Genomic DNA, 24,096 nt, shown 5'->3' with positions numbered 1-24,096 from the left:
GTGAAAAACTCCACTGACAGAAAGGTGATTGCAAAGATTCCTCAAATTTTTGTCCACTCAGTAATAACAGAGCTCCTTGTCTGTGCTAATTACGGACTTGTTTAACCTCTTTGCAAAGGTAAGACTCATTTCTTTTTCATAATCTTGGTTTTTATTTTTGTTAAAGACATCTGGATATGCTGCTATTTTTTTTAAATTTATTTTTATTATTATTAGTACTTCATTCATTTTACACACTTTTTTAAAATCATGAATATTAACCATTAATTATTAATAACTGTGACATTTTGTACTTTTATTTTGATATCATTTCTCTTTTATAGGTTGCAGTCATGATAACCATTATTCATTTTTGATCATTAATTTATTTATTTTTAAAGTTAAAAAAAAGGATCATATTTCTTCTGATTTGATGAATGGAACACTACTATCCGTCTATTTATTTAACACCACCGATCAATATGGCACTGTCAGTCGGTCAGTGAATCAATCGATCAATCTGAGACCTTTTGAATATGAGGAAGGGACTACTGGATACACTGCTGAAGATAAAAACCATATTAAGTTTAGAGTTGCACACATACCTTCTTCATTAGCCTTTCCCTGAATGTGGTATGAAATGACACAGTTTCACACAGCATACACACACTAATCTGTTTTATAAGCTCTGCCTCGAGCTGCTTCTATTGAGTTTCCAAATCACCTGCTGCACGTGGCTGCAACTCATCATACAGCATAATGCATGTGGAGAGAGGTTTTATATTACACGATTACTGGAGTCTCAATAAACAATAAATTATACTTTGCAAAATATTAAATGTTGTGGTTGTTCTGGATTTTTATCTGTAATAAGTAATAACGGGTGTGGTCATGACAGTTGCATTAAAATCAGCTTTGACAGGAGCAGCATATGTATATCCTGCTGTGATATATCATAAATACTCAAGTGATACACAAACACGTGAGTTCTGAAGGAAAAGTCCTGTCTCTGTTAAGGAGAGTGATTACAGACACTTTTGAACTGTAAAAATCTGAAATTATTTGGAGGATGCTCTTTTTTCACTTAACTCAAAGTTGAAGGTTTTATTTGTCATTATGTGATTCCAAAATTTTATTATCAACATGAAAATAGACTATTAAGTAGAACAAACTATAAAAGTGGCACTAAAGGAAAAAAAAAACAAAAGAAAAAGTAAGTTATATTTGCAATATATAGTTACATATAAACGTATATGTTTATAGCCTCAGCACATGTATGTACAAAGAATACACACAGTATATGTAACATCTGTGTAACATGAGTGTTTTAAATTATAATACAAATAGAAAGATGTTGTTGTAGTGGGAAGGATAGTAGTGCAAAAAAGATGGCGCTATGTGCAAAATCAGCATAACAGAAGTTCTGCAGGAGCAGAACGCCCTTCATCCTGCACTAGTTCCCTCACTACCTTGTTCCATATATAACCTACTGACTTAGCCTACACAGGGGATTACACACTGCTGGTAACAGTGCTCTGTCTGTTTAGCAGTGGTTGGAGCCTGTTATATATATATCCATCCCCTCTCCACCCCTGAGCCCTTGATCCCTGGGCTAATTCCATGAATCGGCCAAATCTAAATCCACTGAGGGAGCGACAACACATAGGGGAAAAGGCAGAGAGAGGCATGGTCCAAACAGACAGGATGGGGAAGACATAAAGGAAGCCAAATTATAAGGTGCAAAACTTCTCCTTGTTCATTTTGTGAGCAGTTCACAGTTCATTTTCCTCCTGATTCAAATTAATTTCCATCAACAGCATGCCATGTTTGTGCGCCCTTTATGTGTTTCTGTACAGATGCACCATTGACCCAGTCTGCAAACTCATCAGAGGGAACGGTCAAGCCTGGCTGACGTCACCCATCCAGCCTCTGTAATCGAAAGAGACGCTAATCCTGCTCCTCTCCAAAGCCTGGCAGTGGGGTGGGACAGGGAGTGATATTGAAAGAGACATGAGGAAGGAAGTTGGATACAGGAGACAAAGGAGTGCATGTAGGTTTTGGGCTAGCAGACAGACTCAGCACTGACAAGTGAGACAGGTGCTGTCCCAAAGAAAACCAGGCACACATCCATCTCCTGATCTTCAGCTAAACTCCTGGGACTCCTGGGAACCCATTCCCCTCCTCCATCCAGGCTTCGCCCTGGAGGCCAAAAGCCTCACTGAGGGCTCTGCGGAGGGGGAATGCTGCAGGAGCTGCTCACCTCCCCCTGCACTCCCCCTCATGTCACCTGTGCCCAGTGTGGAGGAGCCAGGCTTCACCACTGTGAAGCTGTGCCAAGATGGAGAAGATGGCTGCCTGACTGCAAGTGAGGGGTAAGAGGCTGCTGAAGTTTGCATATTTGTATGTGTGTGTTCATTTCAGCTACAAATATTATTCACATAAGCAAGACCTGTGGATTTTCCCCAGGTTGAGTTCTCCTTTGTGTCCTCCAGATGCCCCTGAACTGGCACTGAAAGTTCAATCTTGATGTAGAAATTAAGAATCTTCTCCGGTGTGTGAATTTCACAAGTGAAGACAACACCCATGAGACTTCCTGTGAAAGGAGAAAACATGGATGACAAAGCAATTTCACCAGAAATTTCATTTAGGACCTGCTCTGAAGATGTGACATAATCAACAGATTTCTTCTCAGTGCCTCAGAGATTTTGATGTGTTTTGATGCTTAAAAACTGAGATTGTGACTGGGAAATGAGACATAGAAGAGAAGAGTAAACTAAACTTGAGTGATTCAAGAGGAGGTAGTGGGTTAAAGTAATAATATTCAGTGTTTTATGTGCACCACAAGTTGGTGTAAAACCTGTGTTAAAGGATGTTTGTGACCATTTTTCTGTGTAGGAATGCGTAGGACTTTATGCTCAAGATATGCACATTACAGGAAGAGGTGACAGATTGGATCTGGCCAGTTAACATGTTTGAGTGGTTATCAGGTTTAAGACTGTTTGCTGTGTGACTATACAGTGATGAACAGTGATGAGTTATCAGTCCATTAATTCATGCTGTCAGCCTACTTGATACAAGAGTTCTTTAAATCTCATACGTCACGTGGCAGTCCAGAGCTGCTGACTCTGATTCTGCAGTACAAAATAGTTGTGGTAAAACAGGAAGCCGTCATGGCCTGCTGCAATGGGACCACAGAATTTCATCAGCATTATTTTGTCCATTGCATCAGATCAGCACATTCATTTAAAGGAGTTTTTTCTCCTGGTTTGTGGTCCATTTATTTCACTCGTTTGTGTCTGAGTGGACGAGAAAGTACTGAACAAGAAAGAGATAAAACATTTTCGTGATGGAAACAGGAACAAGCTCATCACTTAGTGTGCTAAGTGCTGAACTTAGTAGTGATGAGCACCCAAAACCACAACCATCAAATTTCTTAGATCCACCACTTTCCTCTTCCTGATAACACTAACAGATATGTATTGCACTGATGGCCTGGTTTGTAGTCATTACAGAAGCATGAAGTCTTGGTGATGAAACACTTTCCATTTCCACTTAAATCTCCACACAAGGCTTGTGAAGAAATATTTTTTATTTTATTTTATTATTTCAATGACCTTACAGGTGAACAACAAATGATAAAAGTGATGAGCTGAATTTATAAAGTCATTTGCTAATCATTTGCTGTACCCTGCTTATTTTCTTAAATAGTGATATAACGTACGTTGGAACCTGTGGTTGCGCAAAATACAGTACTGTGCACGGAAAAAGAGTGATTGTTGACTGAGCTGAAGCATGCAGGTGTTCAGAGACAGTGTATATGAGAGGGATTACACAGAGGTTAAGCCTGTTCATCATAATAGCTGCTGAAAGTTTCCATCCCAGGTGGCACACAAACAGCTTAACATGACACAGTTGTCAGCAACATAATATCAGAAATTGAACTGCACGGCTGCGCATATTCACAAGTGGGTCAAAAATGATCACGTCCTCCCAAAGCTGATCCTATTTAGGCAAGAACGGGCTGTCCTCGATTTGATGGCTGTGCAAACTGGCTTACGTGTTTCTTCATTTGTCGTATTATACAATGAACTTAACCACAGTAAGCCTGGAATCTGTCACATTAAGGTATTCAGACAGAAAGAAAAACAACTAAGATCAGTTCAGCTAAGATCAGCTAAGGTCAGTTTAATTCACTCCATATTATGTTCTATGTTCTATGCTATATAAAACAAGGTTTATACAATTTTAACACCTATAGATATAAAAGAGTTCAAGTAGCCTACTGTAGGTCTGTGAAGCTGCACTTTCCCAGTGGTGCTATGTGAAGTAAATGCTATATTAGCATGCTAACATGCTCATGATGACAAATCTAACATGCTGATGCTTAGCAAGCAAGTTCACCATCTTAGTTTAATATTAGTTCAATTAGGATATATCAACTAGAAACCATGAATGATTGTGGCTTACCATCTAACAGTTGCTTAGACATTTCAGTCTGGATTGGTGGTCCAGACTGAAGATCCACACTGCTAGTATGGCAAAAATGCACCTGACTGTGTATATGTATACTGTATACTATAAGATATAGTTTTGATGGGGAAATAGGCCTAGATCATATTCATGTACCCTACTGTGAAACATAATTTTCCAAACAGCCATTTGTTACACATTTTGCTTAATTTTAAAGCAAAATAATTATAAATTATAAATTATAATTATAAAATTAATTATAAATATATAATTATAAAACTGAGCAGCTGTGAGATTTGCTCGGTTGCTCTGGTGCTTTCGTTTTTTACTCACTGATAAAGGATCTTTGGTTTATTTAGACCCTTTTCATTCATGACATCCTCAAGTTCTCAAGATATCAAGATATCTGATTTCCAGGAAGAAGCACTTTCAAAATAGTTTTACTCACACTGGTATGTCCTTAGTTTGACATTGCGTGTAATTGGTACTCCTGTTGGCCAATATCAAAAATTACACAGGTTCTAAAAACAGAAGGAGATTAGATCTGTCTTTCTACTGAAATTTCATTAAAGAGTAAGCAAGATTTAACAGATTTTGTCATTACAACAGGATGCCGAACAACAACAAACCATGACTGATACTTACAGAGAAGACAGACACTGAGACTAGAGCGGGAGCGGGAAAGAGGGATAAACAGACGATTCGGACAGATCCTCAGTCCTTCTTAATCCCCCCTCAGCTTTTCTGGAGACCATAAACAGATTGACGTTGAATGGGACAGGCTCGTGCATGTAACTGAAACAAGTGACTACAGATACTGTGGAAATCAATAGACAATATGACAAAGCTCATCAGGTCGGGGCTCAAGTGAATAAAAACAGAGGTGGCTTTCAGTGGAGGAGGAAGCACTCACAACCCTTTACTCAACTAAAAGTACTAATTCCACATTGTAAAAATATTCTGTTACAAGTTACAAGTCCTGCAACGAAAATGTTACATAAGTAAAAGTATGTAAGTAGGAAAGTGTGCTTAAAGCATTAAGAGTAAAAGTACTGAATGCACAAAACGTCCCCTTTGACTGTCGTCCAATTTATTATTTTGCCATATGCTTTGTGAAAGCAGGATTTTACTGTTGTGGCTGGTTGATTTGGATCTCTTTTTGACTCTGACTTTTTTTTTCATTATTAATATTTTCATATTAATAATTTCATACCCTGCTTATTTTCTATCTTAATTGATTATTTGGTCCAACTAATACTGCACACCTCTTTAAAAAACAACAACAGTAAACAATTCAAGGAAAAGCAGCAAAGCTGAAGCCATGAAATGTTTTTACATGAAAAATGGCCAGAATGGTTATCATATCATCATATCTTTTCGCACTAAATACTCCAAATTGCTTTTGTGAGATGACATCTGGTTTTCACAGGCTTCTGCTTCTCAGGCTACTGGCCAGTTGTAATAGCTGACAGAACCAAAACAGCACATTTGTTCAGCCAGACTCAGAAAATAAAATCTGAGTGCCAGAGGACATAATCCATTTTGGTATCAAACCCTGTTTGAGTTCTGCACTAATCTGAGTGTGTGTGTGTGTGTGTGTGTGTGTGTGTGTGTGTGTGTGTGTGTCGTCAGCGTTGGAAAATCAGATGTAGGACAGGAAATCTCTGTCTGATCAAAAGCCTGGGACCCTGACTACTAGTGTGATTCAGCATACAGCAGCATTATAGTGCCTGTAACAAGGCCACAGTCAGTAGGCTGAATTTCCTCATAATGTCATCAGTCACTGCAGATTTCTGTCTCTTGTCATGTCCTGTGTGGCAACCATTATTTAATTGATATCAATAAATGAACAAATAATATTTGGGTCAGGAGATATTCAAATGATTGTTTTGAGAGTTATAGGTGTATGTAAAACTATACTGACAATAAAGTTTGAAGTCGAAGTTGAAGTTATAGAATCAATGTAATGACATCTTTCATTCAAAATTATGGGGAGGCTTTGTTTCTAAAACAAGCAACAACAAAAAGAGATGTCACCGGGATTCCTAAGCAGGTTTTGGTGGAGTTTAAGTAAGCTATAGCTGAATTTTAAGTCCAGGTAAAAAAGGTGATAATACAAGAGTTGAATAACAGTTGCTCTACCGGGATTCTTGAAAATCTATTAAAACATTTTTTAATTTTTAAGTGGTTTCTATGTATGGAGAGGAGGGTTTCATACAGGATTCAGATTAGCAGTGGGAAGTGAATGTTTCCATGCTTGTTCCTTTATAGTGTATGTTTGTTTCAAGTCTCATCATGGCTTTGTTTTTCCTCTGTAGAGACATGGATGAGATGAGCGGACAAGATCCAAACTCTGAGGACACGCAAAAGAAGGACCAAAGATTGCCGTTCCAGGTATGTCTCATCACCATACCGTGACCAGACTAGTTCACATAATTCTGAAAGTGTCGCAACCCGATCTTGGTTTGTCATAAAAAACAGCAGAGATACCAGCACTCAAAAAAAAAAAAAAAAAACAAGGATTAAAACTGTGAGACACAACGAGTACACAAAATCCATGGTCCAGACGTTGCGTAGGTGTGTGTGTTTGTGTTTGCGTATGTGTGTGTGTGTGAGAGAGAGAGAGAGAAATCTGTAGGATTAGTCAATATGAGAGTGCTGAAAACTGGACCTGATTTAAAAGTTATTAAAACAAACGCAGGTTTATACTTACATTCAGTACATCTTTTCATGTCTTCATCTCTCCTCCCTTTTCTCCTCCAGATTTTCCCGGACCCTGTTGAGGTTGTCCTGGGCCCAGAGACCACCTTGAACAGCCTGGACCACGACCATGAGAAGGAACGCCTGCCCTCCATTGTTGTGGAACCCACAGAGGTGAGCGAAGTGGAGAGTGGTGAGCTGCGCTGGCCTCCAGAGAACATGGACATGGAGGAAGACGAGGAGGACCTGTTCCTGGAGCAGTGCATTCCCCCGGCCAACATAGCAGACTGGGGAGAAGAGGAGGAGGAGGAGGAGGAGGAAACGTCAGTTATACTGAACCAGCAGCAAGGCTTGACTCTCATTGGTGAGATGGACATTTGTTCATACTGTCCGCCATTAGAAAGACTCATGAATATGGGAAACTTCAAAATAGCTGCTTTCAGAGACCTGTAACCAGAGTACTTTCTTTGGTTTTGTATCCTATTTGAACAACCAACTCAGCAACAGCTAAAGTGGATCACCACAGAGTCAGCATTTTTAGGGCCCCTCGCTTCTCTAATTTTTAAGTGGAAAATGTGTGTGTGTGTGAGTGTAGGGGGGGGGGGGGGAGGGGTGTGTGTGTGTGTGTGTGAGTGAACCACTACCCAGACTTGATGCAACTAATAATTAATAATAATGATACTGTATGTGACCCAGAAACATTCAAATGTGACATTCAAAATAACTTGGCTTGGACGACTGCGGATCTCAGAGGGAACTAATGTTTTAAAATGCAAGTTGTGCACTGCATAGTGCCATGCAAAGTGACATGGCTGATGAACACTAAGACAGTGTGCTTTTATCATGCAGACCTTCAGTCGGATGCATTTAGAGACGACACCCCCACGCTTCCACCGAGCAGTGCTCCGGCCCTCAACTGACTTAACCTCGGAGAACTCAGCACCTCCGATGACCCTGTGAGGAAACATCCTGACAACTACCATTGGCAGCAACTATGACAAAACCAAGTTTGACAATAGCAGCTGACACAAGCGTGGACTTTAAGACAAGTATCAACGTATGCTCTTATTGTATTATGCTGATAAACAACTTCACGCACTGTGATTTTTATGTACACATTTATATGAATGCATAGAACAAGAGCCACGCACAGACACTGAGCGGGAAACCTGAGCGGTGACACAAAGACACAGATGCATATTCTCAGACACATAAATCCCAGGTTGCTGGTGTTGATGACAGCAATGTGAGCAACATTATGTCTCTGCAGGAATTTTTTTTTTTTTTTTAACTTTCAGGACCATTTTTGCTGACGTTGTGACTTTGTGTTTCATTTCTCTTATTATTTCCTGATTTTTAAGGGCTCAGTGATGTCAGATGGTTAAAGAAAGCATCCTGCCATGGAAACAAATAGTTTGTGCTTTGTCCATTTTCTGTACTTCATCTCTCTCTCTGATACTATCAACATACTGTCCCTTATTAACCACGTTTCTCATACATCATCATTTTGACCCTACAGGTCGCTCATTTCCCTGGTTACACCTTCAGTATGAACCTTCATTCTGAACCATATTAGTGCTGTAAAATGTGCTGGCTATTCTCTGGATCAGCTTGCTGTTTTGCTCTGTCCTCAATCTACAGAGCATCGTAAAATGTGGTTTTAAAGTGATTTCAGTGACTTCAGTGATTATGTGGTCTAAACCAATGAGGGAGCCACATCATCGGACACACGTCTAATCGCGCGTTATGCGAGTGACTAATGCTGACAAATGTTGTTGGCTTTGATTCAGAATTTTCCACAAGTTTGCATAATTCACTAGTCAGAGGCTGTGGGAGAGGACTGGACATTCAGTTTGTTCATCCTGTATGCTGATAAACCATAAGAAAGGAGAGCATTTCTAGTTGCTTTTCAGTTTAAATTGTAGTTATGTAATAATAGTCTAATTTGTGTGTAGGCTGATTTGTGAATAACTTGTATATATGGAAAAGTTGTTGTGTTATCATATAATAATTAATGAATTTGAATAAAGTGTTTTGTCCCACTAATAGAGAAAATGATTTTGGGGTACTGACGGTTTATATTATTTTTTCACATTCAGGGAATCAATAGATTATAGATCCTCTTCTTTGGAGCCTTATACTTGATCTTGAGCCTAAACCACAAAGTCATGCAAAATGTGCCAGTCATATCTGTAACTGTCTGTAACTATTCACCACAACCCAAGAAGTGAAAGTGTCTTTAGCCAGCTGCGCATGATAAATTTAGAGAAAAGTTGTGGTGTATTATTTTTCTAGGAATATTTTCCAACGTCAGCACTAATTTCTTCATTTTTCATGATGTGAGCATAAAACGGAGCACAGGACCTCAGTTCGAAGGACACAAGGGTGTTGCCTTTGATATAAAGCTGAGTTTTGTTAGGTTTCTGAGAAATTAGAAAATGTTATTGTTATATATATGTTGTATCATCATTCGGAATTTTGGGTGAGACCTGCAAAAAAGTGCAGGTCTGTAAAAATCTAAAATCTGTGCTGTAAAACTGCCATATGACGGAGATATGTGCAATATGAGAGGAGCTCAATTTCAGCAATATTGTGTTGTTAATCCCTTTGACTTCATCTGGTAAGCACTTTTACTGTATTCTATTTTAAACTGAACTTTTTCCTCCCTCAAGTAAAACTACTTAATTCATATATATATTTTTTTTTAACATATTGTGCAAGTGTGTGTGGGTGTGTGTTCTTGTTTGAGGGACCAGAGGTATAAAGCACACTTAAAAGCAGAACAGCCCCATAACTTCCTGCAATCATTTTGGTGAAAGCTCAACTGAGACCGTAAGTTCAGACATTCTTAAAATTTACTGAGTTTTAGATATGGCTGATCTGTAAGTAGAATTTACACATTTATAACATGTACTTCAACTTCATTCAGATTAAATCTTATCACTTATCTTATCTCTCACACATTGTTAAATTTTAGATTTGTTTTTCATTTGGTTATAATGCTGGATTTCTCAACACTGACAGCTTTCTCATCTACAGAATTAACGAAACCATGGCCACAGAGGATGATGAATTTTTCCCGAGCAATTACTTTGACAGCAACATCACTGACTACATACTGCCTGAGGAGATCCCTGACATTCAACCGATCCACATAGTGTCTCTGGTTTTCTATGGCCTTGTGGTCCTGATTGGAGTCCCTGGGAACGCTCTGGTGGTGTGGGTGACGGGGTTCTGCATGCCCCGCTCTGTCACCTCCATCTGGTTCCTCAACCTCGCCCTGGCTGATCTTCTGTGCTGCCTCTCCCTCCCTCTGCTCATGGTCCCTCTCGCTCATGATGACCACTGGCACTTTGGCTCGCTGGCCTGCACCCTGGTCAAAAGCTTGTTTTACCTGGTGATGTATTGCAGTGTCTTGCAGCTGGTTTTGATCAGCGTGGACCGCTGGATGCTGGTCAGCAGACCCGTTTGGTGCCAGAACAACAGGAGACCGAAGCAGGCTGCCTGCGGCTGCGTCGCTGTCTGGTTCCTGGCTCTGATAGGCAGCATCCCCCAGTTTATCTACACCAGGGAGATCGAAGCAGGCGAAGTGAAGAGAGAGTGCCTGGCGGTGTACACTGTAGCCAGCGCTTGGTCGGTCACCTCATTCCGCTTCCTGGCGGGGTTCTTCCTCCCTTTCGTGGTGATTGTGGCCTGTCATTGCGTGGTGTACAGGAAAGCCGAGAGCGGGATCTCCCGTGGTCGGACCCGCTCCAAGCGAACCCTGCGGGTCATCGTCGCTGTAGTGCTGAGCTTCTTTCTGTGCTGGCTCCCACTGCACATTGTGGACTTCCTCATGCTGGTTACCCCACGAAGATCCACTTACAGCCCCCACGTCTACCTGGCACATGTTTTAGCCCTCTGCTTGGCCTATTTCAACAGCTGCCTCAACCCGCTGCTTTACGTGTGTCTGGGACGGGGCTTTAAAGACAGCATGAACCGCTCCCTGCGCAACATGCTGCACTTCATCAGCGAGGATCCTACGAGCCGAGTGAGCATCACTACCGACACCAAGAGCACGAGCAATGGAAAGGAGACAAGTAAAATCTGAGAGTGTATTGACTTTTACACACTGTGTAGTATGAAGCGGTCACACTTACACTGAAGTTGATCACATCTTGATTTAGTTTGTCAGGTGTGAACTCTGCGTACACACTGCATTAATCTGGTACATCATAAAATCTGGAGTTCACCATGAACTGTCAGTCAGTTGCTTGACACTCTCTGGTCAAATAAACTCAGTCTGAAGAACAAATTTCAGTATTTGAAAGTGTGAACACAGCAACTTCGCTGTTTGCTGTGAGCTTTTTTTAACTGTTGCTGAGGCAGATGAGGTCTATGTAAAGATGTTGTCAGGAACGACAAATCAGGAACTGCTTTTCTGCAATATTTCCGGTGAAGATTCGTACCTCATGCAACAAAAATGCTTCACACTTCTGCTTCATGTATGGATGTGTTGTGTTTATGATATTAATAGAAATGTGGAAATGGTAGTGTCCCATCCCTGGATTACTCTTTGCGCTCAAGGTTCTTGCCAGATATTAGACACTGAGATGAAATTATAAACAAGCATTTATTAGTTTTTGCAACACATATTTGATTACCTCATGCAGCTTCACTGTAGTGATAATACCTGAGCAACAGTACTGGGCTGGGACCACATGAGGGAGCTACACTCATCTCTAATGCTCAGTGGCTCAAGTGCATGTAGAGGCTAGCTTAGCTTAAGACCCAATGTGTTTTTGTGATGGTCCCAAAAACAATAGATAAGACTAGTGAACAGAATGAACCAAGCTTAACTGATGTTTGTCAAATAACTACAATTCAGACAAAGGCACAACTTAGCATGTCCACAGAATTCAACAGAAAAGTAAATTCATAATGATTTTTTTCCCCCCATTTGACCAATACATGCTTAATTTACAATGTTTTAGACAGATCTTGTTGTAGCAAGGCAACAACATTTGTGAATAAAGAATAAAAATGTGCTAAAGTACCAAATTAAGAGCAAACTTGCCTTTATTTATAAACTACATTCATTCCAAACAAGGCCACATGATGGTATATACAAAGCATACATATTTACAAGAGTGTCTGAGTCCCTCTGTTTCAGTGAATCTGTACTTACACATACTCTATGTGCATGCATGCATGTACACTGGTCTCTTCCTATGGCCTCTACTAAATCCTGACTCACAGACATCTGTTTATGCTCACTGGACCCTAAAGCAGTTGACAGCTGCAGCAGCAGCAGTAGAAGAAGAAGAAGAAGAAGAGAGGTAATGGGCAGTTCACTTCAGTGTGAATCCACATTTTACAAAGAGGCAGAGCTGAGTGTAATGAACAAAAAAGATTTTCCCTGTTCAGAGATTCACAATCAGTCCTGAATGAATTTTGCGACCGTAGGAAAATTAAAAGTAAACAAAAAAATGTTATAGAAATGTTACATGTTTATTCATAGGATGGCAGCTAAAAGCAGGACAAATCTGCTTTAAAGCTCCAAGTCGCCAATGCTTTAATTTGTGGCTCTGTGTTTTCCACGAGCACTTCTCCAATACTAACCTTTATTTGATTAACTGAAATTAATAACGGTAAAGCAAAGATTTCAGAGAGCTGACCATGTTCAAAATGTGACTTTCTAAGAATAAAGTTTCCAATAATAAATTAATGTTTAATGAATATTTATTTATATTTATATATTCTGTGCTTTCAAAGAAGTTCCTGTTTTCCCATTGGTTAAAGGACAATAGTTCTTTCAAGGAAATTAGAAGTTATTAGGAAATTTTGGTCATTTAAACATAATTTCCAGAGCGTTTGCATGTTTGGAAATACTTGAAGCCATATATATCTTAGATTTGGCCAACTCTACAATGTTGGAATGATTAATCATAAATTTGGAATTAATAATAAGGCCAACAGACTTCAAGAAAAACTATGCAGCATATTCAGTCACTTAGCTTCGTCGCGGTCCCTGTCAGCACAGTGTAAGTTTGCACCACATCAATTATCCTCAGTTAGAGCGGGATAATGTGCATTAGTCTAGTGTCTGATGGTTGTCAGTTACAAGATAAATTCAAACAGATATCAGAGACAGATGATCTCTAGCAGATCTTTAATCATTAATGTAAATATCTCTTGCTAAAAGCATACTGTAATTAGAGGTAGGTTGATAATAAAGACAGGATTGGTATGTGACCAAAAGAAGTGGCCACAATGTTGACCTGACAATGGCTTTACAACACAGCAGTAACAGATATGAGTTTGACCATTTCCTCAAACAGTAGTCATGACTTTGAGGGACCCTGAGCGGAATCTGAGGATCTTCTTTTTGAGAGCATGTGAGGCTTTGATCTTGACAAAGGCTTTTGATTGAGAGGGGGCATTGGCACTAGCCTGTGGTGATGGTGAGGATGAGGAGGAGGTAGAAGCGAGGCGAGGTGGCAGTTGCTGGGGCCACACCAGACCTCCACTCTCATCTGAGTCACTGGACAGTGAGCTGGAGGCCGGTGAATACACCTCACTCATGCTGGACTCAGACTCTGCGGGGGCAGCACCGGCATAGCCCTCCTCTCCCTGACAGAGGGGTGCTCTCTCTTGAAAGTCTGTGTGCCGGCGCTGTGTGTGCTGCTGCTGGTAGTTCTGGGGTTGGGAATGGGGACAAGAATGACCATGGCGAGTTTTTCGCGGTGGTCGTCTTTGTGCCTGCCCTGCCAGGGTCTCACCCTCATCCTGGCTGAGCTCCAGGTTAGAGCACCAACGCCGGCACCCATTGTGGCCATTGTTTCCTAGCTGCGGTCCAGTGACTGCGCCGTGGTTCGCAGCAAGCTCTCCTCGACCTTGGTGCCTCTCTGTGGTGCTGTACCTGCGCTCAGGCAGCACTCGCTGGCCCAGGAGGCTGTTTTCAGACTGGGATCGACTGGTTTTACTACTTGATTTCTTGGCTCTATGACGCTCATTGTTGCTCTTCTTAGAGCTTCTGGTCTTGGAGTTTGGATGGTCAGGGGAAGTGGGAGCTCGGGTGGACTTAGGCTGCTCTGGGTTGTAGTGTCTGGGTGAGCGCACAGGGGCATGGCAGCCTTGTCCAGGGATATACTGAGCACTTACTAAATTGTGTTTGTGATGACTAGGGGGTTGTGGATGTAAGTAATGCTGGGGGGATGGGGGCTCGCAACAAAGGTCAAGAGCCCCAACACCACAGTTGGGGTCCAAAGAGGGCAGAGGTGATGGTAATCTCTCAGCCAGGGAGAGTGGCCTGGGCTGGGGGTAGGGCAGAGCCAGATAACAGTCCTCCTCCAAAGATGGGGCCTCTCCTCCACAGGCTTCTCCCTCCAGCAGGCCACAACCCCAGCCCTGGCTTTTAGGGTTTGCCAAAAGGTCAACCTGGGGTCGGAGATGGGATTCAGGAAGGCGGTGCTCTGTGTTCAGAGTAGGAGTTCTCCTGTGTAGGGAACTGTGTCCAGAAGCACTGCAGTATGGGGGGTCGGGGCTCAGGGTGGTGCGTGGCTGACACGGCCGTGGCGGGAGGGTATGGCGCTGTATGAGATTTAGGATGTAGCCCTCTACCCTTATGGCTTGCTGGTAGTTCTCCTCAGTGATGTGATCCTCTGCAGGCTGCTGCTGCCAGGCTTGGTTGTCACTGTTGGGATCCCACTGGCAGGAGTCCATTCCTGTGCCCTCCTCAGCGATGCCCTCCAGAGGTGGGTAAGGGGCAGAGAAAGAGCGGGGTAGGGTGGTGTGAAGGACTGGCACATCCAATTCTCCATTCAGCATTAGAGGGTCACCTAGTAACAGAAAATAATACCAAGGTGCAGGGCATCATTACAATACTACAAACAAAATAACAGATCAAATTAAACTTAAGCAATAATGCATGATATAGTGTCCAGGTATAAGAAGATAATGGACTATGCAATTTGTTACAGAGTCTATTATTTTCTATAGGGTGTTTACACTGAATACAGTTTAGCTGTCAATAGCATAACTTTCACTACTGAATCAATATGTAACAGTGTATCCACTATAAATATTAACTTCACCACAGAATGCAAAGTATGTTTCCAAAGTATGTTTTGTTCAGGTCTTCATGCATAATTTCATGGCTACTCTGTGCCTTGATGCTGACTTTAAACAATTGTTTTCATTTGATGAAATATAAAAGCTTCTAGCATATTATGTTTGCATGCATTTATCTCACGTATGATGATTGCGGCTAGTTCCACCACTTCCACCTGATCTCCACTGCACAGATTTTCAGGCTTCAAACAACAAATACAACAGCAACAACAATAAACCAAATCTGTTTGTTTTAATGTCTATGGGGTAGTTGCAAGAGAACACGTACCAGAGGAGCATAACACATTTGTCATCTTTTTTAAGTTTAGAAAACAAAAAAGAAGAAATGAATACATGCTGAACAGATAGCTTAAAATGCTAAAATTACATGGCAGGTTTGTTCTGCTTCACTTGCACATAAAACAATAATGTTTTATGCATATATTTCTATAAGTATACGTCTACTTACCCACAGACTTTGGCCTGTCATTGGCATAAGCCCAGGAGGAAACTGTCTCTGTGTTCTCAGTGGACAAAGATCCTGTTTTTGGTGAGTGACAGTCATTAAACTCATAGAAACCTAGGAAATACAAATGAGACAGAGGATATGACTATCTCATTTATCATAGTTCACTGACCATTTCAGTTCTCTAAAAATACACAACGCAACGCAGGCAGTGTTTCACTACATTTCGCAAATAGGCCACAAAACAAAATTACATGCAACTGGAGCATGAACAAACAATAAGCATGTCTAGATAGCAAACTAGAGCATATTTCAAACTGCTGCAGAGAGAGACAAAAGAGAGTTTTGTTGTACAGAGCAAATATTTTCTGACAAAAAAATTTTGCTCACTGGCTTTATTGAAAGCGAGTAAATTACAAAGGCATATTTAGAAAACTCTTAACTACAAGCACATCAAAGCCGAGATCAAAGATTAAGACTGTGGACGTACCAGAACTCGGCCGACTGTCGCCTGGGTCTCCTCGAGCTCCATCCTGGCAGCCATCATCGGTGTCGATCCTCAGCTCTCCCACCTGCTGTTCCAGCGCTTGCATAAGCCCCCATGGGGAACTCTGAAGGGCGCTCTGAAACACAAATACACACACACAGACACACACTCAGTCTGTTTCCTTTTGTGATTGCCCCGGTGAGAAGTTCTTTTTAAGTAGACTGTAAGAGGCAACAATCAGCGATTTCAACAACAAAGCAGAAAGTTCAAACGCTCCTTGCAATCAAATTACGGGTTCGCAGAAATGCTAATGACGGAAGCACAGCTGTGAACACTTCACTGCTTGTTTCTCCAGCTGCATGCCACCTCTCATTTTGTTTGGCACTCAGATAATTGTCAGTCACCTGTTGAGATAAACTTGGAAATTTGCATGCAAGTGCTTTAATTACGGGTGCATGGGTTGCATTTAAATAAACAATGTGAAATAGAAAAGAAGCCAGCTAGTGTAAGTTGCATTGCGATATCAGCTACTGACTGAATTATAACCATTAGTACAAGTGGCAGCCACTTTATTTCCAAAGATAGATATTTCAGTCTGATGAAAGATTTTTATTGCTATTGTTGCATATGTACAAGAAGTAGTTTTTCCACCCTAAGGCTCAGTTAGCAGCGATAAAAATACAAAATGTCAAAATAGATAAAGACACAACTCAGATGTAGCTTCTCCTTCATTAATTACCACAATACAAATGAGGCCACGTTCAGGAGCCATATCTGTCACTGGGCTCCCTCGAGTAAGGGTGTTCTTTCATGCGGTCGGGGTATAAATTCACAGAAACATGCTATCCACATATACAGACAAATGTTCATCAATAGACAGAGAAACAAAATGTAAGAATAAATAAACACACACACACACAATAAAATTGGACATGCTAGTTCAACCAGCCAGCCAATTTGTGCCGGTCTCATGTTGACATCATCTGACATACTGTACATACTCACATCTGCAGACGCTTGCAGGCAAGCTTGTCCACATGGTTTAACACAGACGCACACACACACAAACACACTCACATGCACACACAAAGGCACTTCATTGTGTCAGAGATGGTATTGTTGACACCCAAGGCTCATTAAGAGCCTTCATTACCAGAAGATTGAGCGTGTCCTCATACCACAGTGACACTTCTTTACGAACCTGCTCTGATGGACCACCTGTCAGACCACTGCTATGGTCTCCTGCACTTCCCGAGCACTGTCTTTGCACATTTGTGTGACTGTGCCAATAAAACACTTGACTGTAGAAAGGACAAGAGGGTCTGTAGTGTGCAAACAGGCCCGACAGCTGAAGAGAAAACCCTAGACTGGTTGCAGCATGGCTCCAGGTGTGGTAATGCCGGTCTGTTGGTCGATCCACCACTTTGAACTGGACTGATTGCAAATATACAAATTGTCTTAGATGACAAAACCATGAAAATTTTATGTACATCAAATGATATCACACAAGGCTTACTTCCTGTTGCCAGTAGGTGGCACAATGACTCCTGATTGGTACGTAGATGTCTTCAGACCAAAGTTCTTTTCAAACACGGGAAATCTGAGGCAGACTGGACACGTATATTGAGTCACAACACCTTTCTCTTTCATGGGGAAGCACTGAAATATGCTGCCATGTCCATGCCATTCAACAAATACTCAAAAGTTGAACAACTTTTCATCATCAGGGTCTTAGGATTCCACTGACCAAACCTGATCTATAGAGGGAGTTTGTTGAAGTACAGCATCTGCGAAGGGCAAAATCGAGCACTGAATTCAAAGTGGCTGACTCCCTGCTAGGTATACGTCATAGCACTGCGAAGCTCTTTTGTCGCTCTTGATATGATACCCCTGCCTACTGAAATTCATACGTGTTGGTGAAACTGTCTGTGAGGGCTGCCCTTTAGGGGTGCTCTCGAGCCATTTTGCCAGCACACTTGTGTGCAAGACCCATAAAATATACAATTTTTCATCACCTCTAATGTGTGTGGAAAGTTTTGTGAGTTTTCAAGTATCCCAAGCCAAGAAAAGTATTATAAAAATAAAACATAAAAAAAAATAATAAAATAATCTCTACAAATACAAGAGGTATCCCTTCGGTGCCCCTCTGTGCTCAGGCCTTAAATAGCCTGTCTTTATGTCTCAGAAAAAAAATTTATCTTCTCAAAACAGTAAAATATCAAGAAAAAAATTCCAGGAAAACGGGAAACTAGAACCATCGAGAAAATGCTTGAGCTCTGACTGCTTTGTCTGGCAGAGTAAATGCAGTCATAATGCACATACTGCCGAGGGGCTATTGACCCAAGCTAACCTATGCTTCCCACACCACCTCTTCACCCCAAACACTGTCATTTCTTTTGTCTTGACAAGGGCGCCTATTGTCTTAGTATAAACAAAGCATTAACATCATTACATCAGTATGGTTTTGTGGCAGAAACGAAGAGCAGGGATCTTTGTTTCAGTCACTGCCGTGGGTTAAAGGAATAACTGGGAGGAGGGGAGACTATTGGAAATCAATTTATCAACGATGCAGATTCACACAATTGATTGCTTGCTGCAGTGTTCACAAATGCACACACATACACACACTGTGGAAGCTGCGGTGATGGTTATTAAATTATGATGCTGCAGAAAACAAAGAAACCTTTGTGGACTAACATACCAACCAAACACAAGACAACATTTAGTAGTGTGGCTTTGGAGCAGGTTCATGGTGTAGCGGAGACCATTTTGCAGGCTGGTCTTTGATTGTGCTCTATTATTAATGGTCTCACACTGGTTCCCTGACACTCTGCACACTGTATCATTACTGTTTTACTGCATCCTCAACCCTGGGACGGTGGGGGATGGGAGAAAGAGAGGACATGCTGCAGCCAGCTTCACCTAGCCATCAAGCTGTTACACACCGGCTATACAACACATCAGGACGCCCCGCTCTTTCAGGGAAAAAGACAGGCCAGTAGGTGAATCCAGGACAAAACAATGACTGGTTATCGAGTGATTCACGTGTTATATCTTATTCAGCTACTGAGGAGAGCAGATGATAAGTGTGAAACTGTTTGAAGAAAGAATTTCAAGCCAAGAAACAAATAATATTTTGATTGCGCAAGAGAGGGCTGGTATATATGTGCCTTCCAAGAGAAAGGCACAATATTCCCTGGCAGTTGAAAAGAGGATTTTGATCTGTAGAGCAGACCTCTAAGCAGTCACCGGTTGAAGGCTTTTGAAATGATAACGCCAGGATGTAAGAATCTATGCAACAGGGCACATGAGGCATGCAGCCACACTGCCGGACTCTCTATAATTAAAGCAATGTTGTGACTGGCTCCACACAGTGAGGGCTGTGGGAGGCTGGAAACACACACACACACCGGCTTAAACCACTGATCTCTTCCTTCTTCAAATACACACAGACATTTTAAATGCTTTATTTTAATAAGATAAATTAAATTTCAATGAATTCAAATTTAACAGCTGTGAATATGTAAACACACTCAGTGTTTACATAACTGTGGTGAATGGCATTCATTAGCATGCTCTGACTGTCCTACGTGCACAGAGGCTTGTAGGCGGCAGCAGGGTGGGTTGGCAGTGAATGGAGTCTCTAAAGAGAGATGTGCACTTGACATTTGTGGACAAAATGTTTGCAAAAGTGTACTGGACAATGTGCTTTGTCTGTGTGAATGTGTATCTACACGTGGGTGTATTTTCAGAAGCTAATTTACCCGATTGGCTAGAAAAAAAATAAACCAAATCACACACGCAGACCTTTTCTCCATCTTTGTGAACCAGAACAAAGAGGAGGACAGCATCCGGCGATCCACTTGAGAGATCAGTCACTGCTGAGTAGACGAACTGCCCTATAGTCTCGCTAATGAGGTGATGCTGTCCTAACACAAGGACACACGCAACCTGGTCGATGAAAAGTCGATGACAAGAGGCACAAAACAAAAGCAAAACTGCAGACATGTGCACACAATCTTGCAAGAGGAGGGCACCTTCTGCTTTCATGTACAGCCCCTTATGGCACGAGCCAATAAACACACACACATACACAATAAACCCTTGATTTGTGTCCATTCAGTGAGTTAATATTTTTCAGAGGTGATTACTACATCACTTGAAAGTTTCTATAATCTAACTCTCCTCCACGTATGTAGGCCACACACTCACGCACACTTCATATATTCCCCTCTGCTCTCTCCAAACACACACAGTAGGTAGCAGAGAGGGAGGTCAGGGCTCCATGCTTTCCCAGCTGTTGCCTGGCGTCCCACAGCTGTCAACACCTACAACAAACCACACTGTATCCAGCAGAAAGGGCCTCTCAGCCTGTCTGGGGCCACACTTACGTTCAAGGCAGCTATACGCACGCACGCAGGCACGCGCACTCCCATGGGTCAGCTGTTTCCGTGTCAAACCGTGAACCGTACAGTTTGGAGACTTTAACCCACATGGAAGATGAGACTGGGGATTTGACTCGGACGCAGATGGCGACCAGATATCATGAAGACGCAATTTCTGAAAGTTCAATTAGACTCCCCGGAGAATTTCCCGTGTAATTACTCACATGCTTGGATAAGCATAACAGTTAATAAACATTGATCGACAGACGCGTTGCGCAGAAAATGAAAACGCCGAAATATGCGACGGGGGTGGGGGGCGCGTGTTACTCCTTCACTGGTCTTGAAAATGGCTGTTTCCTGTCAGTGCGTGGACGAGGAGGCAGGCTGAAACGCTCTGACAGCTCCAGCAACACGAGTGGGATATGAATTTGCGTGTCTGCGCGCATATTGGAAACACCTGACCTTCGTGCACTCCTGTTAAAAGCCTACGTGAAACTGGTTTTCCAATTAGCTTAATCTCTGTTTTTATCAGAATTATAAAACAGGCTCAAACTCATTAAAGCAAAGAAAAAAAAGCACAGTGCCCGCGTCATTCCGAACCGAACTGACGCCAGCCTTTAAGGCCACCTATGAGCCTCACTGGGGCCCCGGTCGGCATCATTAGTATTCTGCTCCATATGCGTCTATTGTTAGGGCCCCGACGGAGGAGAAGGAGGGCGGAGAGAAGGAGGTGTGAAGAGGAGGCGGCCGATTTAATTTCTTTTTCACCCTCTTTTAATAATGGCTTCCTATTGTCGCAATGTTGAGACACGTTGCAGACCGCGCGAGAGCCGCAGCCAAACAGCAACCAAACTCCCAGTCACGAAAATCAAACCTAAGCAGAAATAAAGAGAAATAAAATAAAACACAAACCAATGGGGGAAAAAGAAGCATAATTTAGGGGCATGCTCAGTGGTGCGTAAAACTTTATGTGGAATGTGCTGTTAAAGCAGGCTAATGTCGTCACTCACACTTTCACATTTGTTTTGATTAACCCAGTTTTTAATTCTCACGTTAGCCCTGACGCCTCAGCGGAACACTCTCAACTTCGCTTGAGTCACAAGAAAAAAAAAAACATCTCATCAATCTTATGGAGAGTAATTATGAGATAAAAATGTTACATGCAACGACAACATACAAACTGAAGGGGTAATTCATTCCTTTATAATACGTGGAGAGCACAAATATGGGGCTTGTTAAGTAGTAAAAGCTACAAAAGTCCATGATGAGGGAACAATGGGCCATTAAATAGTCGGTCTGTGCCACAAACGGCGGGTGCTCCACCCCCTGATTTCGTTACCCAAAGGCATAAATCTCAGCCCATAGCACAGAAACGCATTACATCCTTTCAAACAGACACCCTATTAATCAAGTTGAGTAACTTTTTTTGCAGACAGAGGTCACTTCCAGACAAAAGGCGCAGCCCAGACCAAGAGTCCATCCAACGGTCAAGCGGGTTACAATGAGAATATGCTGTAAAGGCTATTAGATATTCAAAACTATGTAGGAGTAATGCACAAGGGGCAAAGGGGGGGGAATGGGTTTTCGGCCCGGGGTGTGGTAACATGGTGAGCAGACGTGAAAGAGCTGCTGGAATCCAAACATGCAGTAAAAGACGCTCAAACTTCTTACCAGCTGACGCCTCAGTGTCAAGTTTTCCTGCCCCCAGCTGCTAAAACACGCCAGCTCTCCCCTGGAGCTGTCCTGGGGCGGGGGGTCTCCCAGAGCCAGCGCCCCCAGCACCAGGCACTCCTGCCTCTGCTTGCGGAACTCCAGCTCGCACAGCCAGGCCAGACTCGCCTCCAGGCGCTCCTTGGTTCGACTGCGCTCCACAGTCACCGGGAACGAGAACGCACGGTGCATGCCCCCCACCCCAAAAATCCCAGGCTTATATGCACAATCAACGTTATTATTTCCCTTATTCCGTGCTTCTTTTATCTTCAATTTGACCTGATTTACGAGGGCATCCGTGAGCTATAAAGCACCATGCTGCATCCCTCCCCTCGGAATAGTGTGGCTGCCGTGGAGCGGCATGGTTCCCGAGACCATCTATGCGCTATACATTTTCTATTTCGCAGCTGTCAAACGCAGGCACGGAGCCCCGCCTTCTGCGACCAGCTTCGACGAGAAAGTGGGAGTCATCCTCCCCTTTGCAAATCTAATCTGATCCTTCATTGGACGTGAGAGGCTGGTGGGGTGCTGCGCGTTACGTTGTCCCATCCCCCTTGATTTATTACAGTGACGCCTCGACCTCACCCATTTTCCCATCCTGGTCCGGGACTAATGGACTTCTTCAGGTGACGGTTATTTCCGGGCGTATAATAAACACTGTGTCTGTGTGTGTGAATTTTATTATATTGAGACGATTTAAAGACACCACGTAACAAAAGAGCAAAGACTGCAACTGAAACAGGACTGAATCAGTGGCGAAGGAGCCCGTCCAAATGGACAGCACTCAGACAGGATACAATAACCTGCTGCTAGAACATCAGGGCAGGCTGCTAAGTGCATAGCACAGATGCTGCAGGACACAATAAAGCATAGACCATCCAGGCGTCTTCTGCCAGCCACCTGTTAGTACTGTAAAGAAAGTATGCATATGTGTGTGTACCTGGAATATACATAATGTGTGTTTGATAACTCAAACTTAGAATAAAAGCTTATATCTGGCATTTTCTACTTTAACATTTGCATAAAAATGAGAAATGAAACACCAACAACAGACTTAAGTTTTGTTTTTTTTTGTTTTTTTGTAATTTTATAAAAAAAATACTGTGACTATACTTTACACAATGTTAATAAATGTCTTAATGTTGTTGTTCTATATTTTGTACATGCACATCTCAGTTGTTACAGGGCTCCCCTCCCCTCATAGCTTCCATCTGCATTCACTCACTGAGTTTATATAACATGGCGACAGTGGTAATTAATTGGTAATTTATGCAAGTGTAATTAAAGAGAGACAAGAGGGGGGCCACAGGAATCCTCTGAGCAGACGGATGTGAACATACAGTAGAATGTGAGGAACTTGTGCTGCACACGTAGAGCTCCCAAAATAACAATGCTTTCAATAGCTGGCATCAATATTTTAAAGTCTTTTGATTTTATTTTCTTCTTTTTTTTTTTTACAGTGCTGTAATGGATGAATATTTCATTCGGTGCCTCATGCAATCCTCCTCTGTACTACTCCACTGTAAAGTCTCCTGAGGTCAACCATGGTGGGACTGTGAGGATAACAATTCTTGTCAGGAAGACATTAAATATATCCATATATAGACTGAGTCATAAATTTCATGGAGGAGAGTGTGATTTGTCAAATTATAAATGAAGTATAACCTCCAAAAATATCAACACTACTTTTCTATATATATTTATTCATACTTCCAATCTCTACTTCACAGGAACCAGAAAGCTACTTTCATCTTCAGTCTATGAGGCAAAGTCATCGGCAAGTCAAAACCTACGCGCAGCGCAGGCTG

The 24,096-nt window shown here is 42.1% G+C and overlaps 3 protein-coding genes and 1 long non-coding RNA gene across 5 annotated transcripts; 2 read left to right on the top strand and 2 right to left on the bottom strand.

The window, feature by feature from the left end:
• Positions 1–728: 728 nt before the first annotated feature.
• On the bottom strand, positions 729–8,106 carry LOC124059982. The gene is made up of 4 exons (XR_006843469.1): positions 8,001–8,106; positions 7,163–7,436; positions 5,095–5,193; positions 729–2,572 (listed from the first exon to the last, which is right to left on the bottom strand). It is a non-coding gene; the product is annotated as an uncharacterized LOC124059982 (long non-coding RNA).
• lbhl (LBH regulator of WNT signaling pathway, like) lies at positions 6,752–8,123 on the top strand. Its single transcript, XM_046390497.1, has 3 exons — positions 6,752–6,843; positions 7,213–7,513; positions 7,999–8,123. Exons 1-3 carry the CDS (start codon positions 6,772–6,774, stop codon positions 8,067–8,069), a joined length of 444 nt encoding a protein of 147 aa, XP_046246453.1. The 5' UTR covers positions 6,752–6,771; the 3' UTR covers positions 8,070–8,123.
• A 1,510-nt stretch (positions 8,124–9,633) lies between these two features.
• On the top strand, positions 9,634–12,189 carry c5ar1 (complement C5a receptor 1). Of its 2 annotated transcripts, none has more exons than XM_046390453.1 (2): positions 9,634–9,769; positions 10,189–12,189. In XM_046390453.1, exon 2 carries the CDS (start codon positions 10,202–10,204, stop codon positions 11,237–11,239), a length of 1,038 nt encoding a protein of 345 aa, XP_046246409.1. In that variant the 5' UTR covers positions 9,634–9,769; positions 10,189–10,201; the 3' UTR covers positions 11,240–12,189. The 2 variants fall into 2 exon arrangements, with proteins under 2 accessions (XP_046246409.1, XP_046246408.1); XM_046390452.1 differs by lacking the exon at positions 9,634–9,769 and adding an exon at positions 9,892–9,981.
• A 138-nt stretch (positions 12,190–12,327) lies between these two features.
• On the bottom strand, positions 12,328–22,755 carry LOC124059906 (dapper homolog 3). The gene is made up of 4 exons (XM_046390337.1): positions 22,250–22,755; positions 16,197–16,329; positions 15,710–15,820; positions 12,328–14,969 (listed from the first exon to the last, which is right to left on the bottom strand). The coding sequence occupies exons 1-4, from the start codon at positions 22,478–22,480 to the stop codon at positions 13,462–13,464; spliced, it is 1,983 nt and encodes a 660-aa protein (XP_046246293.1). The 5' UTR covers positions 22,481–22,755; the 3' UTR covers positions 12,328–13,461.
• Between the last annotated feature and the right edge of the window lie 1,341 nt (positions 22,756–24,096).

Source organism: Scatophagus argus, chromosome 5 (genome assembly GCF_020382885.2).
Source record: "Scatophagus argus isolate fScaArg1 chromosome 5, fScaArg1.pri, whole genome shotgun sequence".
In the NCBI taxonomy this organism is placed as follows: domain Eukaryota; kingdom Metazoa; phylum Chordata; class Actinopteri; family Scatophagidae; genus Scatophagus; species Scatophagus argus.
Note: the sequence above shows the minus strand (reverse complement) of the source record. Positions and strands in the feature narration are given on the sequence as shown.

Coding starts and splice junctions, on each gene's coding strand:
- LOC124059906 (XM_046390337.1), bottom strand. CDS start 22,480: ATGCACCGTGCGTTCTCGTTCCCGGTGACTGTGGAGCGCAGTCGAACC. Junction 16,330..22,249: donor TGACACTGAGGCGTCAGCTG/GTAAGAAGTTTG, acceptor TTTGTGTTTCAG/AGCGCCCTTCAGAGTTCCCC. Junction 14,970..15,709: donor TGACAGGCCAAAGTCTGTGG/GTAAGTAGACGT, acceptor TTCTGTTACTAG/GTGACCCTCTAATGCTGAAT.
- c5ar1 (XM_046390453.1), top strand. CDS start 10,202: ATGGCCACAGAGGATGATGAATTTTTCCCGAGCAATTACTTTGACAGC.
- lbhl (XM_046390497.1), top strand. CDS start 6,772: ATGGATGAGATGAGCGGACAAGATCCAAACTCTGAGGACACGCAAAAG. Junction 6,844..7,212: donor ACCAAAGATTGCCGTTCCAG/GTATGTCTCATC, acceptor TTTCTCCTCCAG/ATTTTCCCGGACCCTGTTGA. Junction 7,514..7,998: donor GCAAGGCTTGACTCTCATTG/GTGAGATGGACA, acceptor TTTATCATGCAG/ACCTTCAGTCGGATGCATTT.